The sequence below is a fragment of the Phalacrocorax aristotelis genome, chromosome 3, assembly GCF_949628215.1.
Source record: "Phalacrocorax aristotelis chromosome 3, bGulAri2.1, whole genome shotgun sequence".
In the NCBI taxonomy this organism is placed as follows: Eukaryota; Metazoa; Chordata; class Aves; order Suliformes; family Phalacrocoracidae; genus Phalacrocorax; species Phalacrocorax aristotelis.
The window spans coordinates 48805888-48824095 of NC_134278.1; the positions used below are offsets into that span (position 1 = coordinate 48805888).

Genomic DNA, 18208 nt, shown 5'->3' on the forward strand with positions numbered 1-18208 from the left:
CTGTCCTGCAATCAATCTACCTTGCAGAGGCACACAAAGAAATAAGCTATAGAGCCAGGGAACCTTGCACTGCCCAACTGTGCAGAAAAGCAAAGTATTTTTGCTAACTGAAGGATCCAAGATAACTGGGATTTAATGCTAAAACCCCCACAGCCTCAAATGTCTAACCTAAATAGCCTAAGCTTCCTAGAGCATGCCAGAAAGAAACAGCATCTCTCCACTGACTGAAGCAATAGTTTAACCAGCTTTCACTGGATTGCCCTGCTGGAAGAACCTGCTCTTTCTGCTAACTAAAAGCAGTATTCTCCCGTAAACTGCAGTCACAAACACTGCATAGGAATTTAAACCAACATTTATGCGCGCACAGGCACAAACAGAACTGGAAAGGAAATAAAGCTACTAAGTCTATGTATTAAGCTTAGCCCAAAGGAAAGTTACTGTGGCACCACTGAATCAGATGGTCCACAGATTTCTCTCTCAAACCTCAGAGAGATTATGTATGCTTTAGATTAAAATAAATAAATCAGACCTAAAAGAACAGCACCAAGTAAGCAGCCTAGACAGATCAGCTGGTGAAGTCAGGCTACACACATATTAGCACTTACTGTAGGAAAACATGAATGGATTAGTGGCAAAGAGTTTGTGCTGAGGACCTGAACCTTAAAACTTACATGTTGGGGCGGGGTTCGCTATGCCTGAATAACTCTTCATATCACCTCTTCAGATCAGTTAGGTCTTGCAGACATAATCAGATATTCATCCATTAGCATTTGGTACATTTTTGGATCACTTTTTTCTGTTTGGTTGCACCTGGAGAGAATCCAGTTTTCATTTCCTGAAGCAAAAGCATGACAAGCAGGGTTGACCAGAAGAAAAAACAACAAAACCTCGAACAAACCACCACTCAGCCTGAGCCAAAACAATGATGTAGACCTACCCTAGGGTCCTTCGAAAGCAGTTATGTAAATGCATCATCTATCCCAACATGTGCAGCTACTTATCAAAAACACATACTGATAAGCCATTGCTGTGTATTTTTACATATTATTTGAGCAATACATTCTAATTTATACACATTTTGACATGAGATTCTAGTTATTATAGTCTTGCCAATAAGACCCCAATAAGGTCAAGTTCCTTCCTTGTGCATTTGCTTATGTCCATCCATACACTTCAACAATGTCTTCTTCAAATGCTGCTTCCATGACAATTTAAGTTATAGTAAGATGAATAAAATCCTTGGAAGAAAAAGAATAAGCCACCCACAAAGACACACAAACTTGCCACATCCAGATTCTGTTAAAAATATTAAAATTTAATAATACCTTTTGAACATACAATTATGTCAAGGAAAGAGTAAAGGCATTCAAACGAATGGATATAGATCTTAAATAATATTTACAAATTCTAAACTGCAAGTTGGCTATAAAGTCACAAATACTTTAAATATTTAGTAGAATATAGTGTAAATTCTAATATAAATTAGATATTAACTTCATCTGTTATTTTTTCCAGTGATAACAGTCTAATCTTTACATACTATATACATTAAAATACTAAAAAGTTATAAAAATTTATTTGTTACTGTGCAAAGAAATGGAAAATACATCAGATCTTACTGTACAATATCCAAATTGAACTTTCTATCATGTTCTCTGCAAAAATAAACGGCACTTTCACATGCAACAAGGCATAAAGTACAAGTCTGTCCATTAGCAGTATGCCATCTGAGTGCAAAGTAAACTAAAACACAAATGTCATTCAACCATATAGTTGAATATCAAAAGTAAAGTGTGGGAAGAGATTCTGACAAACTTTCTGATTCAGACCAAAGTAATAATGAGAAGCATGTAAACTGATTTTTCCATACAGATCTGTCATTTTTTTAAAAAATGGAAATACAGCATACTGAGAAGTTTGTTGTGACGGTATCAGTTACTTTGACAACACATAACGGAGGAAAAGCTGATGATCCCATACGAATACAGAAGCCCAGCCCTGCCAGTGGGCTGGGGCATCTAAGCTGCTTTTCTATTGACAGTTTGCAAAATTACTTCTGCCACTCTGAATTGCACATCGGTAGCCAGATGAGTTTTCTAGACTTTATTATGCCATTGTGTAACCATAGCTTCCACAGTGCAATGCCACAAGAAGCCTGTCCTTAAGGATTTCTTTGCTTGGGTATTCAGGTAACTTGAGCATGTTGATACTGGAAAAAAAACAAAAGCCACATCACAGTTCAACAAGAAACACAACAGTAAAGTTTTCTGAATAAAAACCCTGAAGATGTCACACTTATATAAGAAAACAAACCTGTGCTGCATTACAGTACCACCGAGCATTCAAATCTATTGCAGGAAATTAAGGGGGCTTTTCACTTCAGCAAATTGTAAAATGACAATTTAATATTCCCTTACTAATCCCACTGCCTTTAGTAAAGCAAAATGAAGTGGTAAAACAATGAGCAAACAATGTAACATCACCACTTTCATACTGGACAGTGAATACTCCACAAATTAAATCTTTTTTTTTGCCTTTTAGTGAAAATAGTCAAAAGAACTGTACTTTTGACTGAGTGACATGAAAAAGCCTTGTTTTTAAGGTATTTCAATGAGACTAGTTAACATACCATGTGCTTGATGTTGGTAAAAGATTTGCAGTATACGGCACAGCAGCAATTGTAAAATTTTGCAAGCCACTGCCACCCATTATATGGGCAAAGCCACCATGAGGCACCCTGGAACTGAGAAAATTCACAGAAATTAGACTATTACAAGAACATTATAAGCCAAAAAATATAATCTCTACACTGCAAATATCTCTTACTGCTAGTAATTAGGCAGTTACTAATACTTTTATCAAGGTTCCCCCCTTCTCACCCATATCACAATTCTCATTGTCCAAATTCTTTTAATTACAATATTGAGTGACACATTTGTTCATTTACATCAGGCATCAAATTGTTCAACTGATACTTAAGAGAATTCTGTTTGCAAAGAGAAGTAATTTCTACAACCAGTTTTCAGAACAAAATGTCATCTCAGTTTAGGCAAACATCTCGTTATTTACATTTACAGTTTAAGAAACACTGTATCATAAAAAAAGTTTATTCCCTGATTACTATCTGTGGGACAACTGACCAAAGCATTCTTGACATGTCTTTTCATTTACTACTTCAGACAAAATATTTCAAGTAACTAATAAAACCATTACATCAGCAAGCAACAACCTATGGCAAAACCAGAACACACAAGAAAATCACTAGCATATTCAGGAAAGCATTCTCAATCATATTACTTTTTTTTCCCCTTTTACCAATATATCATTCAAAGATTACTCAAGGTGAAAATGGCCAATAGCCCTGGACTCTTCAGAGTCCCTCCCTATAATGTTAAAATGACAAACAGAATAGAATTCATATATTTTTATAACATCAACTTAAGCTGGTATGCATTACAAAAAATAAAACACTTACAATGAAGGGATAAGAACTAATGAAGTTGAATGTGAGCCAGCAATGCATCCTTGCATCAAAGAAGGCCAGCAGCCTCTTGGGCTGCATCAGGAAGAATGTCACCAGCAGGTCAAGGGAGGTGATCCTTTCCCTGTACTCTGTGATAAACATCTGAAGCCCAGCTCCAAGCTCCCCACTACGGGAGGGATAGGGACATACTGCAGCAAGTTGAGGAAAGGGCCACAAAGATGGTAAGGGACTGGAACACCTGACACAGGAGGAGAGCAAGCTGGGGCAGTTCAGCCTGGAGAAGAGAAGGTTCAGGGCAATCTGATCAATGTATATAATTTATTCCTCCCTTCAGGTAGTAAGATGGAGGCCAAGTCTCATGAGGGAGCATGCAGTGGCTCCCGGTGACAGGACAGGAGGCAGTGGGCACAAACTGAAATCCAGGAAATTCTGTTTACACATGAGGAAAACTTTTTTACTGTGAGGTGGTCAAACACTGGAAATAAGTTGCCCAGAGAAGCTGAGGGGTCAGCACCCCGCAGAGAGTCAAAACATGACTGGACAAGACCTTGAGCATCCAGCCCTAGCTGACCCTGCCCTCAGCATATGATTGGACTAGACAATCTCCAAAGATCCTTTCCAATCTCAGCTATTCAGCAACTTTGTAGCTAGCAAAGAACCAATCTGATAAATAAAATAGCTTTCCATAAAATACATAACAGCTGTTAGAATTTTGGATTACAGGTACTTACATTAAAAACAATGCTCCCATATTCACAAAATCAAAGTTACTGTAAAAACCAGGAGCAAGAACAGAAAAGAAGAATGAAGTAATGTTCCGCTCACAGTAAAACTACTTGGCAGAAATGCAAAAAGAGTAAGGGTTGCTACTGCCAAATGTTAAGGAGCTAGGACAGAGCTCGCAATAATACTTTTTAAGTATACCTTTAGAGCTGTCTGTAGTATCCAACACACAAATCTCTATCACCTAGCTTAACAGCAGCAATGTCAGGCATATAGTTCTAGCACTGGTAGATATGGGGCAACTACTGTGGAGGGAAGTACTGATTATTTGCAGCATACTATTTCTGACATACAAGCAGAACTGTGCTCACAACCACAGCCCAGACAGTTGTAAGGATTTTACAGTGGCACTCTCTTGTACCATGGATTTGGCTTGCATTTCTAATACAGTGCTGCCTCCCCTGTGGTGACTTTTAACTCCGATGAACCAAGAGAATTCCACATTCAAGTTAGCAATAACACAGACCTAACTGTTGAAAATTTCTCATTCAGCCCACTATTATCTAAAAGTTTTTAAAATTGAACTTATTAAAGTGTTTCTCATACAACACGTCAAAATTGTATAGTATGATCAGGGATTTGAACATTTAAAAGTCAGTAGGTGGCTGCCAACTTATGCCTTCAAGAATGAGTTTTCTTTCCAAGCAAAACAGAGCCAATACAGTAAAGAAACCTTCCAAATATGTCCAAATTAGATCACAAGATCTTATCGCTCTTACTGCACATGCAAATAGCCTTCAGCAAGAGCAATAATATGATTTCATAGCTTTGGAAACTTCAACAATATTAAAATATTTAAGTTTACATCTGAATCCTAACTTTTCTACCTATTTTTCCACTTACAGACTTTGCATAAATTTACTTGAAAACAGTATAGAAGAGATACTTTAAGCCAGTTCCCTTATGTTTTTACTCTTAAAAGTAGTCATATATATCTATCACATTTGTTAAATATGCTGAATTTCCCTTAATATAGCATAAAGCTTTACTCAACAGAAACAATCCCCTAAGAAGTTAAACAGCAATCTGATAACTGCAGAATAAAAAAAAATAGAATTTACCATTGTAACAGTTGGAGGGAAGTGTTGACAGCTTAACTAAAAACCTGATCAAAAGTTGCCAATGGATAATTAACAATTTAGCCAAATGCTATTATAAACACCAAACAGATCAAGAGGGGAAACAAAAAAAAAGTAAAAGCATATAAAATTGGCAATACTATCTCAAGTAGCTGTCAGCAAAGAAAAAGTAGTGGTGCATAAGTAAACTTTCAGATCCCCAACATGAAGCACAAGAATAATTAGGCTTTTTCATTAGTTTGCTAAGACCTCCAAACACACAGAATCTGCTCTTCAAACATTGCTCATGACAATAACTTTACTGTTAAAAGAGGTCTCAAAATGAGTCTCCACTGAAGCTATCAAAGCAAGACTTCATTTCATTGAATAGAAAAAAGTGTAAGAATGGGGGAAAGCGACAACAGGCAAAGTTTAAGAAATATTGAGAGATGTCAGAGAAGCCCTGAAGACAATTTGTGAAGAGACACACACACACACAAAAATCAAGTGAATATGTAGAAGTGATTAAAGGGAAATGGAAAAAAAACAATGAAAGTTTTGAATGCAAAATTTTGTACTGTCAACAAGTACACAGAGAAACAAATTCTTCACTAAGGAAATGTGACACCAGAAAGAGGTCCTAGTTTGAAATCAGGTATAATTTTAAGTGTACAGTTTTACTTAAGATACCAGCCTGTACTAGATGAACTGGTGTTTTAGATCACAGACTACTCAGCATCTAAACCTTCCATGCCCAGAAACTAGGACTGTCTAGGGATTTATGTGCAAAAATGCCAGCTATGTACCAGTATTAGAGGGAACTTTCAAAGGTTAAATTCTTATGGAAAAATACACCTATTACATTTCTCCGGTGACTGAAAAAACACAACAGGTTCCTGCTAGCTGATACAGAAAAAAAGCTAAACAACTTGGGTTTAAATTCCACCCCAGAGTTCTTAAAAGACATACCAAAAATTTCTTTCCTACTCAGAAGAAATGGTTAAGAACAAGTCAGTGTGTGACTTGTAACCAAAGTTAATGGTGCTCAAGCACATATTAATCAAACAATATAATTGTTTACTTGAAAAAAGCATTCCTTAGCATCCAGTAGATTACCCCAAATACCATGAAAATAGTGAATGCAACTTCAGTATCATTTGGAATGTTTTAAGAAGCATTTGAAACACAACCTTACATCTTAAAGATCCTTGTTTGCTGTCTAGATTTAGAAATAGCTTAGTCCACTAAAAATGAAAGACCAGCAGCTGGTTGTGCAACAGATGTGCAGTTAGAACTGCAGGAATCATTTCTGCGGAGAACAGAAAGAAAAGATCCATGTGCACAGAACTAGCTTCTTAAATTGTCTGTGATCCCTAAAACCAATGAAATTCATAATAAATCAAGTGAAACTAATAGAATTTGAAGACTGTCCCTTTTGATGATACATGCATGACTGAAACTCCTTGGTATAAAAGACAAGGTTTGATGATCTTAATTCATATTTCACCATTGCTTAACCACAAAACTTACAAACAAAAGGTCAACTACTCTACTAATCCTAGAATATGAAGGGAACATCAAATTAAGATGGTGCGATCTCTATCTGCCACCAGAAAAAGACATAGATAACACAGCTTAGATTCCACATGTGCATCTATGGATCCACTTTGCAAAATGTCTGCACACACAAACTCGGCAACTCACCCAGCTCATAGGGGCGTTTATTGCTCAAAACCTTCCCCCACTGCCCCCAAACCATGAAGGAAATAAAGTGGCTTTTCCTGAAGAACAACGAGAATTTGGGACAGAAATCCTATATAAGGCACAGCCTTGCATAAGGTTCCATCTTCACTTGATCTTGACATGCTGCACTAATGTTAAATTCAACTCAGCTTTAGGAGAAGGATGTTCTGTTTACACTGACTGAAGTGATACCTAGTTATCTCATATATTAAAGCCTATATTGATTACTGGAGAAGCCAAGAGCCACATAAATATGCAACAGGAAGAAGAATACAAAGCACAGTTAAATTCACTACTGCCTTGTTAAAAATTGCCTGGGACACCAACAAAGGCCTCTCGCAAAGTAGTCAACTATAATAAATAAGTAATCAATCATTTTGCTGGCCATACAGGCAGCAAAGGTATTAACACATTTTGTCTACTTTGATCAACATATAGAACACCAAAGTATGCAAAACAGTTTCTCATTAGGTGATCTTGCATAGTAATCTGAAGTGTCTTGACTTATTTCAGAGTATCCAGACAATATATTTGGTGTTATATAAGAGTTTCTCACCTGCCAGTAACGAACTGTAATAGTAATACTCTCTCTTCCTGAGTTAATTCTTCCACAACATCCCAGAACCACTAAATGAAAAATAAGTTAGTTTGTATTTTCCACTAAATACTCATAGTACTTGAAAAGATAACTGTAAAACAACAAAATGAATGTTTGTGTGTTTGTTACCTAAACGATGGAAGTTTTCATATGAAATTCATACATAACTAAGTCACAAAGTAGAAATACAGTATAAAAAACCTCCACAAATTTCAGCCAAAATAAGCTTCCATAAACACACACAGAAAACAAAAGGACTTTTATTAAAATGCAAGAGTCTACATTATTAAAAAAAATTTTACCTGAATAACTTGGTCTCCTCTCTCATAGCCACTGGTATATTCTGTATTTTTTAACCAGTCATTCACATCAATTTCTGGCATACCAGACAACAAAAGCTCCTTCAGCAGAAACACACAGATTGCAATTAGTCCTCCTGACTAACCATTGATTTCAAGAGTTTATGCTATTTTAAAAAGTAATGCTTTAAGTATAAAAATTAGTGCTTTTTCAGTTTAGTTGCAACCCTTACAGAACCTATGATTTTTAATACAAGAATATTCTTGAATTCAGATAATTTCACATGTTCTGTTTAATTTAAGCACACAGCAACAAGAGAGAAATTATTGCCAAAGAACCTAAAAGAAAAAAGCTCTGAATTTTGGAATGACTTGAGATGTGCTGGTCACAGCAGATCAAAGCACCACAAAAACTTATTGGAGTTTGATTCTGTGACTCCAAAAAAACAACAGACAGCATCTCTTTACTTTTAAAGAACTTCTGTCCTCCTAAAAGAGTATGAAAAGGCTTAAAGGCCACAACATGCTGATTCCACTTTGAAATTACAATGTAAGGAATTTATCAATGGCACGTGAAGTTATATTCCGGGAAGATGGTCATTCTAAGTAATTAGGATAAGCAGGAATACACTTATTGAGATCCTCACTGACAGATGCCCAGGAAGCAAAACCAAAGTGAAAGATACAAAATGTCTATGTTGTGGGTACTGAGCTTTACTTCTACATCATTACACTACTGATGAAGTACGCTGAATGAAGTATTTGAAGTATAGGCATTTCTGCTTACCAGTTCATATTCATCAAAAAGCTGGATCAAAGACGGTGGAATGAACATATGGAAGCCTTGTAAAAAGGCATTTATCTGAGGCTGAATGGCTCTTGTCATTCTAAGCTCTGTGACAAGCTGGACATACTCAGCCTGCAACATAAAAAAATTACATTAAGACATACAATAGCAAAAACATAGTGCTCATGCAAACTCGCACAAACAGAATACATTGCAAATCTCATCTACTGTACGACATTAGGAGTCGCTATGCACTTTCACACACAGAAGCAACCAGCATAATTCAGAAGGCCCCTCAGAGTTCAGAGCCCCTTCTGCTCTTCCCGTTTCCTTCCTTCCAAAAGCAATTCCCAGACAGAAACGTTTACATCGTAACACAAACCAGTCAAAAAAAACAGGGACTTGGACTAAAATAGAAGTGAATAAAACTTAGTTTGTCATGCCTGCATTTAATACAACCACCAATGTGATCATGTAAGGACATAAGGCACTATTCATAGGAAAATACTATATTAAGCAAACCAACATAACTCAGGAAAAAGGGTAAACTTCTGAAGGAATATTTGTGAGCCAAAAAGCTTTCTTGCTTTCCCCCCATCTCTGGAAGTCTAACAGAATATATTATTTATCCCTTTGTTGTCTTAAAAAAATCTAAACTGTTATAAAGAAAGTCTTGAAAGTCTCCTCAGTTTTTAAAAAGGAAAAAAATACATTAAAGCATTTATACGATAACCACGTGAATAGACAATATCACAGTTTGTATGCTTTAGAGATTTCGGGGCTCCATCCCCTTTAAAAAGATGCCAGTTAAAAAAGGAATCCACCAGAACTTTGCTTTTGTTGAAAACACAAAAGCCTAGGAGGCAGTTAATGGAGGAAGGTTCTTAGAATGAGACAGACAAAAGTACCTACATTAAAGCTGTATAAACATGTCTCATCTACCGTGTCGAAACTATGCAAGTTTAGAAGTCTTTACTCAAGAAAAGATTTCTACTTGAGAACAAAAATTATTCCTAGATTATTTAAGGTACTCAGTTTCAAAGCAATGCTTTGACTTCCTAATCGTGATTTTTAATAACAAAATCATAAAACATACCTCCCAATTAAATCATCTCACCTATCACCTTCTCTTAAGACAATAATCTTACAAAAATACTGCCTTGATTTTCAGTTTTAAAAAACATTAACCTAAACTTTTAGGTTCTGAACCTGCACAAAAGAAACCAAGCATTCTTTCTTTCCTCCCTGTCTGAAAAACGGAATGAAGTATGAAACATTTCAAAATAGAAGACTATTTTTTAAAGGCAATTCCTTACATTCACAGAAATATAGAGGGGTTGTCATTTGCTTCGCAGTTGGAAGATATTTTTAAATGCATTACTGCCATTTTGTAAGAGTGATAAGACAACTGATTTGTGAAGGGCTCTGAAGAAGAGGAACACTAAGCATATCTTCAACTGCAAAGCTGTTCCCAAAAATCCAGTTTCAATCTAGTCATCTCCCTAAGTTGCTTCTACTGCCAGTGGAACTGAAGCCACCTCCCTTCTCTACGGAATTAGAGAGGTAGCCAAAGGAGATTAACTGCCACAGACAAAAGTCTGCCTCTCAATACATCTTACGAGCTCTAGGAAGAAATCAGAAACTTCAGCAGTATCAGGAGTAGCAGGAATGTTAACACTGGCCTTCAGCGATCAGAAATACTTGTTTTACATCTTCTAAGTTCCTGTTACATAAGTTAGGCTATTCGGAAAACAGGGTTGTAAAAATTCACAATGTTATTAAAAAAATCCATTAGAAAAAACATGACAGACTTATTTTTCTGTATTACAAAAATACTTGCATTGAACACTGTCATTATGAGAGAAAACAGTTGCTGTGCTTTAGGTATAACAAGAAATGTTTTAAATAGCCTGGAACATCCAAGCATCCTCTCTATCAGCACTGGCACATGCTGAAAGACCTCTACCACATAATTTACATAATATATGCTAGTAAAAAAACTGGTCAATTTGTTTTTCCCTCTGTTCACTTCATTTACATTTTATTCGCTCTCAGAAGCCTTAGGAGCACATTACAATACAGAAGTATCTACATAATTTCAGATGTACATATGCATTCCTACACAGTGCATAAAAGGTACAATCCAGCCTTCTTTTAAGAGGGGAGATTTGATGAGACCAGCATCACAAATACAACAACAAAGTCTGGTTTGGGTGAGGGGTTGTTCTGTATTTCCTTTGAGGTAAATCAAGCACAGATCATGCTTCCCTAATTTTATAACCCCATATACTCTGAGACGAGGATCAATGTTCATTATGATGTTCAGATTCAGAGAGCTGCTCCATTCCAAAGCTGGCTGAAAAACCACCATAATTCTTTACTGCCAAACAGCGCAACCAGCTCACAGGCAGGCAAGTCCTGAGAGGACACAGAAAGCCATAGGATTGTGGAGATTTGTACCATTTTTTAAGATAACATATGGTCAAACTTTGCCTAGCTCTAATTTTTTTTTCCAAAAAAGTAAAAAGCTGTAAAAATACGCACAGCAAAACACAAAGAAATGCACAGCACGGACACGGAAAAAGCCTGACTTTTCACTTTGAAGTCTCCCAATTACCATGACAAAAGGCAGTTAAACCACTACTATAACCAATACTTCAGCTGGAGCTACATGGACACTCCAGTGCAACACTGGAACATTTGCATTGTATGGTCCCACAGCCATTCACCTGTTACGCAGCTGATGTCAAAAAAGTTCCTCGTTCAGAGAAAACACTTTACAAACAGCTATTACTACCACTCCTCAACGGGTCATTTACTCTACTTTGGTTTTCAATAAGAGGGAGATGGATTGTTTGGATGATGGGGGGGGAGCGAATGACGTGGGGGAGGTGATGTGGTTTTGGTATGGATTTTTTTATGGGTTTGTTGGTTTGGTTGTGGTTTGAGGAAGACTCACTCATTTTCATTTTTTAAAAATGTTATCATTTAAACAGGTAATCTGCTAGTGTACGTACGCAGCAAATTCCTTTAGAGGCTGAATTTTCTTCTCCCAGAGGTATAGCAAATACAATGAGTTTTAAACAGCGATCTTTTTATTCTTCAGGTGAAGGCAGGAAAAAAGAAAGCTATCTCAGGAAAAAAACCATGTTTTATAAAGTATACACTTTTCCTGTTTAACCTGTTAGAACTGCTAAGCTAAAATAAACTGCAAAACCACATTACATTAAACAAATTGGGAAAAATCCCCAAATGCCACTAAGACACAGATCTACAGTTTTCAATTTGGTTCACCGTTGTCAAAAATCAGTGAACAAGAGATGGTGCCACCTTTTAACTGTTTGTTCACGTCACATTTTGCAGCTTCAAATTCAAAAGTCAATTAATACTAGCAGTTTCAAAGCTACCACACCAGTCATCTGCTCCTTACCAGCTTTCAAATAAAAGCCACACAAACTCCTTTCCCCTCCTGCCACAGCTGAGAAAGGCTGATGAGCTAGAATGGATGCATCTGTTCTACACACATTCAGTCACCCTTTTTAGTCTGTGCCCGAAGTCAGAAGGTAACAGAGAGAGCAAAGTAAACTCCTACTGACTGAGGGTATCCTCATGCAGGCAAACTTCTAATTTCATGCTAACTGGTAACAGTTTTTAAATAGTTGTTATGAAACCACAATTTATGTCAAGTACATCTATTTTATACATCTAGGAGCTAAGACTGCCCAGTAACAAGAATCAACATCTTTGCTTTCTCTGATAGGTAATAAAGAAATTAATCATCCGCTGCCTTCACAATTAGACTTGTTTTACCATCAGTATTCTATCACGAATTACTATATTGCAGGAAACAGTGCAGAATCAGGCTAATAATATGTATTCTTGTTATTGGAATGACACTCTGCCTTAATGAAAATGAGAATTAAGAATACAAGAATCCAGTGCCAATTGCTCCAACACAAACTAAAATTTTGTTAGAACAAATGCTGACACCAAGTGGCCATTTACCAATACAGCAGCTGTCTACACGACTGGTATTGCTGAATACTGTGTACACAAAGCAAGTTAGGTTAGCTCAACAGAAATTAAAATCAAAATACAAAGCAGACAAAGATCAAGAGAGTCAATGATACAAAAAATAGCAGGTCTACCCGTGACAGTCCTGCAGTTACTCAAAACTATCCAGTGGGTAACTGCAGAATTCGATTAGACTGATGTCTATCTTAATTTCTAGATGATTTTCAAAATCTGGCTGAGCTTTTCCATATTCATTGTTGAACTAATGCTGCAGAGAACTCAGTGACTTTCCAAGCTGTTACTGTTACAGTAAATTCAAAAGGCAGATTATTTCCATACACACTGAGTAACTTGCAAGTGGCTGATAAAGCTTCCTGCAGCCTTTTACTGCGTCAATTATCTACATGTTACTTACTGTAGAGAAATCCAGTGCCACAGACTGCCCTAGCAGGCAGCACACTTTGCAATGTTACCTACAATTTTACTTTTAGCAAGTGCTTCTGTTTTACCTTCCTGGTATATATACCCATGACTTAACTTCAGGAATATTTGTAACTTTTAAAGTAAACCCTTCATTTAAAGAGTTACCTTTCTTCCAAAAGTTTCCAACCTTTCTTTCCAAAAGTTTCATCAGAAAGAAGAACCTCTAACATGAACACTTTGAGATTTTAAATAGTACTATTGCTATAACATGCTAAGCTAGAAAAAAAAAGGGGGAGGAGTGTTGACAACTACTTTGTATATTTCCTTCTAAACAGGTATATCGTTTATGCTTCCAGTTATTCAGAAGGTCAGTCCAATTGCTTTTCTTATACTATCAACTTCTGAATAAACCTGTATACTTACCTTGTTTTCCTGTGTAACAAGTATACTTGCACCCCCTGGCTTCAATGGCACTTCTTCCATTGCTCCAAACACATCAGTCTCAACAGAGAAGGTCAGCTCTAAACCCAGATCGCTGATATCATTATCTAAAATCCACTGCAAGTTCTTTGCATACTCTGGATCAATAGATGCTACATCCTGATAATTTACAGGTATACCTAGAAAAAACAGAGAGACAAAAAACTCAAAAAATAGGATAAAGGGAACAGGGCTCTAACTTAATATACGGTAAAAGACTGCCCTCTAGAGTGAAACCAGAAGAACGCAGCAGTAGGAAAAAGGGGGGGGGGGAAAAGGGGATGGGGGATTCACTGTTATGAACTACAGCAGAACTGTACTGACTACACTTGGAAAGTATTAAAGAATCACATTTCCTTTGTATGTTTTTCTTCCCAGCGAAGAAAGTGGCATACTACTAGAGCAACCACAATTTTCACAATTTTAGCTCACTAATGGATTTGAGTAAAAGCATTAACCTTATACAGAACACATTGTTTTTAATGAGTCTCCTAAAAAAATTTTAAGCTTTCTACATAACTTTTAGAAACCCAAATATATTTCTTTATACAATATCATATTTTCCCCCAGAAAATTATTTAGAACTGGGGGGGTGGGGGGGACAGCCGACGGGAAGACAATCTTTCTGTACTTGGAACACTCTCCTACTCTTCCATTCTCTTCTTTTTAATCATGTCTGCTATGAGACCTGCTATACAGTTGAAAAAAGTTATTTATAGAAATTTTACATTTTCAGACTGAACTTAGTCATTTAGAAGCATTAAGAGGAGAGTTGCTAAAAGCTTGACTTTTATCCAAGTACAGGAACTGCCTATTTACAGCCCCTTTGCAGACATGGCACTCAAACAAAGGTGCCTAGAACAAGGTGACTTTCGTGTAAGAGAACTACCCTATTAACTACACAAGAAAGCAAACCCCAATTACTTTAACTCTACTGAGACAGAAAAATACCTGGGAAAAGGGGCAGTGGATGCGGGTGGTAGTAGGTTTAGAGAAAAGCAAGTTATTGGGATGTACTCTCTTCAACACCATCTGTGCATTGTGAAGTGTCACCAGGGACCCATTAATAGAAGTCTTAGCACACTATGGACTGCAGAAGCAGCACCCCAAAGAGTAATACAAAATTCAAAGGTTAGCAGCCGGTGGAAACGTGCAAGCGCAAACACTGTTACAGTATTTCCCTGGAAGAGCTGACTGGTGCTGAAGTGGTGTATACACAAGCTGTAAGGCATTTTTTTCTAATAAAAATCAAGCAACACTCCCATTTAAGAGAGGGATATATAATTTACTAATAAATTTTTACTGTCAACTCTCTCAAAAAAATCTAACAGCTGTCTAGTAGTTTCTAGAGGACTTTTGCTTTTGCCAACTAGTAAGCATATGTGCATTTCACATATGAAATGTTTACATAACATCTCTGAGGAATATAAGCAAAACGTGGAAAAGAAACAGACTGAAAAGTAGGAATCAGAGACTCCTTTAGAGAATAAACTGAACTAGAGCATTATGATGAGATTACATTCATAGTAGCATGTTGTGAGACAAAAACACTAAGTTCACTCATTTGCTTGATAGATATTTTACCATCAGTAGACTCAAGCCAGACAGTTAAAGAAACTGTCAGATTTATGAGGACAAAATTTGAATCCCATGAAATACTATGTGTATCCTCCTCTTGCTGTACCCTTAAGGCACCTGTAGTTTGAAAAGGAAATTTATCTTAGCATAATTGTGATAAACAGGTATTTCTGTGCAACCCAGAACTTCAAAAAGATACTACAGGTAAGATCTGAGACAAATTCAGTAACTATTCAAGGATTTGAGGCCTCCAGCTCAATACACACTGACCCAGAAACTAATTTTAACTTTTGTTTATATAATCCATTTCAAGGAGTATTTTCTATTAGACTTTAGTCCCCTCTTTCACAGTGTTAACAGCAGATAGCACAGTTCAGAATTTATCTGCTACGTGTCTTTGTGTGTTGGAGGTGGAAGTTTCCTTTTCCAAACAGAAATGTAATTGGCCCCTTAGAAAAAAAATACAAAGTAACTGGACAACAGCACTAGTGAAACTATCTTCTCCTCTGGTAAAGCAGAAGGCAGACAGGTTTGTTTTCAAACCGCCTAAGAGACCTTTTAAATTTCTGACTATATTTCTGCCTCAGTTCTACATCTGTAATAGAGTGCAGCCCTAAATAAACATGAAGTCCTATAGAATAATGTTTGATTTCACAGCACAAAACCCCATGCAAGCTACGTATCTAGCATCTTATAAAGCACATTAATTGTGTGTTAGCTGGGTCATCACTTAAGTTGATTTTTCCTTGCCTACCAGTTCATCACAGTGAAAAAAGGTGGTGTGCCCACCTGAGTCTCAAAAAAGTAGCCACATTTGTTCATACAGGTTTCCGCTTCTAATTAACACGCTTCTGCATCACGTCTGTTGACTGAAGAGTTCCTTTGAAAGAGGCTCACACTATTCCTCAGATACAGGAGGTCTTACCACACAAGTGGTAGAATTGGTGCCACCAACAGGAAAGGCTACAGGAAACAAGGATCTCAGTGCAAGGTGATAAACCAAAGGAACAGAAAAAGTCTCAGGCTTTGAAAGATTTCATAATCCACTACTTAAGACCTGACAAGTAGCTGAAGGGAATCTCTGTATGTAACCTGGTAACTTGTATTTGGCATCAACAGTCAGCATAACCCATAGCTGAACCTGAAACAAAAATAAAAAAACCCTAGGAGCATCTGCTGCTGTGCCACTCGGTTTCCTTAAGCAAGAAGAGGGGAGACGCACAGAGCTGAGGGAGAAAGGCCTTGGAAAGGTTTAAATAAATCACTGTGACTGAGGTGGAAAAAGCAACTACTTTGGGAAGTGGAGGTGTAATTTTTCCAGTTCTGTGTGTGACAAGTTCAAAAGGTTCATAGGTTTTTATCACTTATTACTTAAAGCAGCTGAATGTGCACAAACCTCTAGAGTTCCAGGATGCCTGTTCAGCAAAATGACAAGACCTTACTAAGAGGGACTGGTGAGATCTGAACAGACTACTACTTGTTGCTGTTTGGTTTACAATAGTTACTCTAACAAAATGACAAAAAAAAGTAAACAATAAATCACCTTTTCAGTTCAGAAACCAACAAATCCAGTACATAATCATGATTCAAACTAGAAAAGAATCCAAATTAATTAGTAGTCATTTCCAAAAGAGGCGACAAGAGCAACACTTGACTATTCTCAAGGCGTCACTGAACAGCAGAAAAACGTTTTTCTCGTTTGTGAGTACATCGCACGGAGATTAGCCTGTGAGCATCATTATTCTGCTTACACAGAGGAATCCCTTGATGTCAGAGGCCAACCTTAAGTCAGTACCCAAACTGTGCCACACAAAGATACGTCTACTTTGGAACCACTTTCCTATGTGAAGGAAAGCCTGATGAAGCATTGCCAACGCGGTGCTGCTTCAGATTGGGTGTCCTCCATTGCCTCTTGCCCAGTACACACTCTCCTGCAGCAGAAAGTGGTACTGAGGGAGAGGAGTAAAATGCATCCATTTGTCAAGAAGATCTTGACAAAGATTACTGAGCCTGCACCAAAGTGGAACAGTGTTCCCTGAACACTTTCAGGGGAGAGAAACAGTAAATCTGAAGTTGATCTCTCCTGGACTCACCAAATACCACAGAAAAACTGTAGGTAGACAGAATGATTACAGAAAACCAGAATGAGATGTAAACAATCTCTTAAAAACCTTGCTGGTCTTAAAGTAAGGAGTGGCTCTCGAGGAAAAGTAAAACTTCCAAAATCAAGTTCTTATGCTTCCAAAGATGATTAAAGAATGGTGCTTAAACACAAACAAAATTCTGCATGCAGCAGCAAAAGAATTTATGTACTTAGAGGAGTAACATGAACTCAAAAGGAATTTACCCTTCCATCAGACCCTCATGCAAGAGGGAAAGTTTTTCATGACAATGCAGATCAGGGACATCACATCTGACAATCAAGAGGCACAAAGGTTCACAAAGAAGAGCAGAGGAGATCCCTAGATCAAATATACCACTGGCTATCAGCAGTCCTTCTGTATAAAAGGAAAAGTCACATCTTTATAAAGACTTCTGCCCAATCCTCTTGAGTGCTACAGTAAGCGTATGAACTAACTTTCCTCGTGAAGGAGACAGGATGAACCTGCATTAGTTTTGAAACATTATTTCAGGAAATGAGTAGCGTTTATTGGAGTGGGTAGACAGGGAGGTTCACAACATTATGGATTCACCTTTGCAGAGTCTTTATATGACTCAAGAACTGGAGACATAATAAAGAATGGCTGATAGATTTTGCTAGAGTTCATAAACATTATCAACTTTTTAAGCCTGCCCTAAGTTAACTACGGAATGATTATTTTCATTTCTCAGAAATGACAAGACAGGACGGATGAATTTCACAACTGTGGTGCACATAATTACATGCACCACAAAAACAACTGGCTGCACTAATCTGCCTTTCAGGCTTTCCTAGTCAGCAACCTAAAAGACAACTAAATT

At 37.2% G+C, this 18208-nt stretch overlaps 1 protein-coding gene across 5 annotated transcripts in view; it reads right to left on the reverse strand.

The window, feature by feature from the left end:
- Positions 1-1294: 1294 nt before the first annotated feature.
- The window catches only part of HACE1 (HECT domain and ankyrin repeat containing E3 ubiquitin protein ligase 1), a 52776-nt gene continuing 35862 nt past the window's right edge, over positions 1295-18208 (reverse strand). For all 5 annotated transcript variants that reach the window (XM_075087357.1, XM_075087355.1, XM_075087353.1 and 2 more), the window contains 6 exons: positions 13613-13809; positions 8753-8884; positions 7969-8067; positions 7625-7695; positions 2630-2743; positions 1295-2209 (listed from right to left, as the gene is read on the reverse strand). In XM_075087357.1, coding sequence (XP_074943458.1) covers positions 2107-2209; positions 2630-2743; positions 7625-7695; positions 7969-8067; positions 8753-8884; positions 13613-13809 — 716 coding nt within the window. In that variant the 3' untranslated portion in view covers positions 1295-2106. The remainder of the gene's footprint in view (positions 2210-2629; positions 2744-7624; positions 7696-7968; positions 8068-8752; positions 8885-13612; positions 13810-18208) is intronic.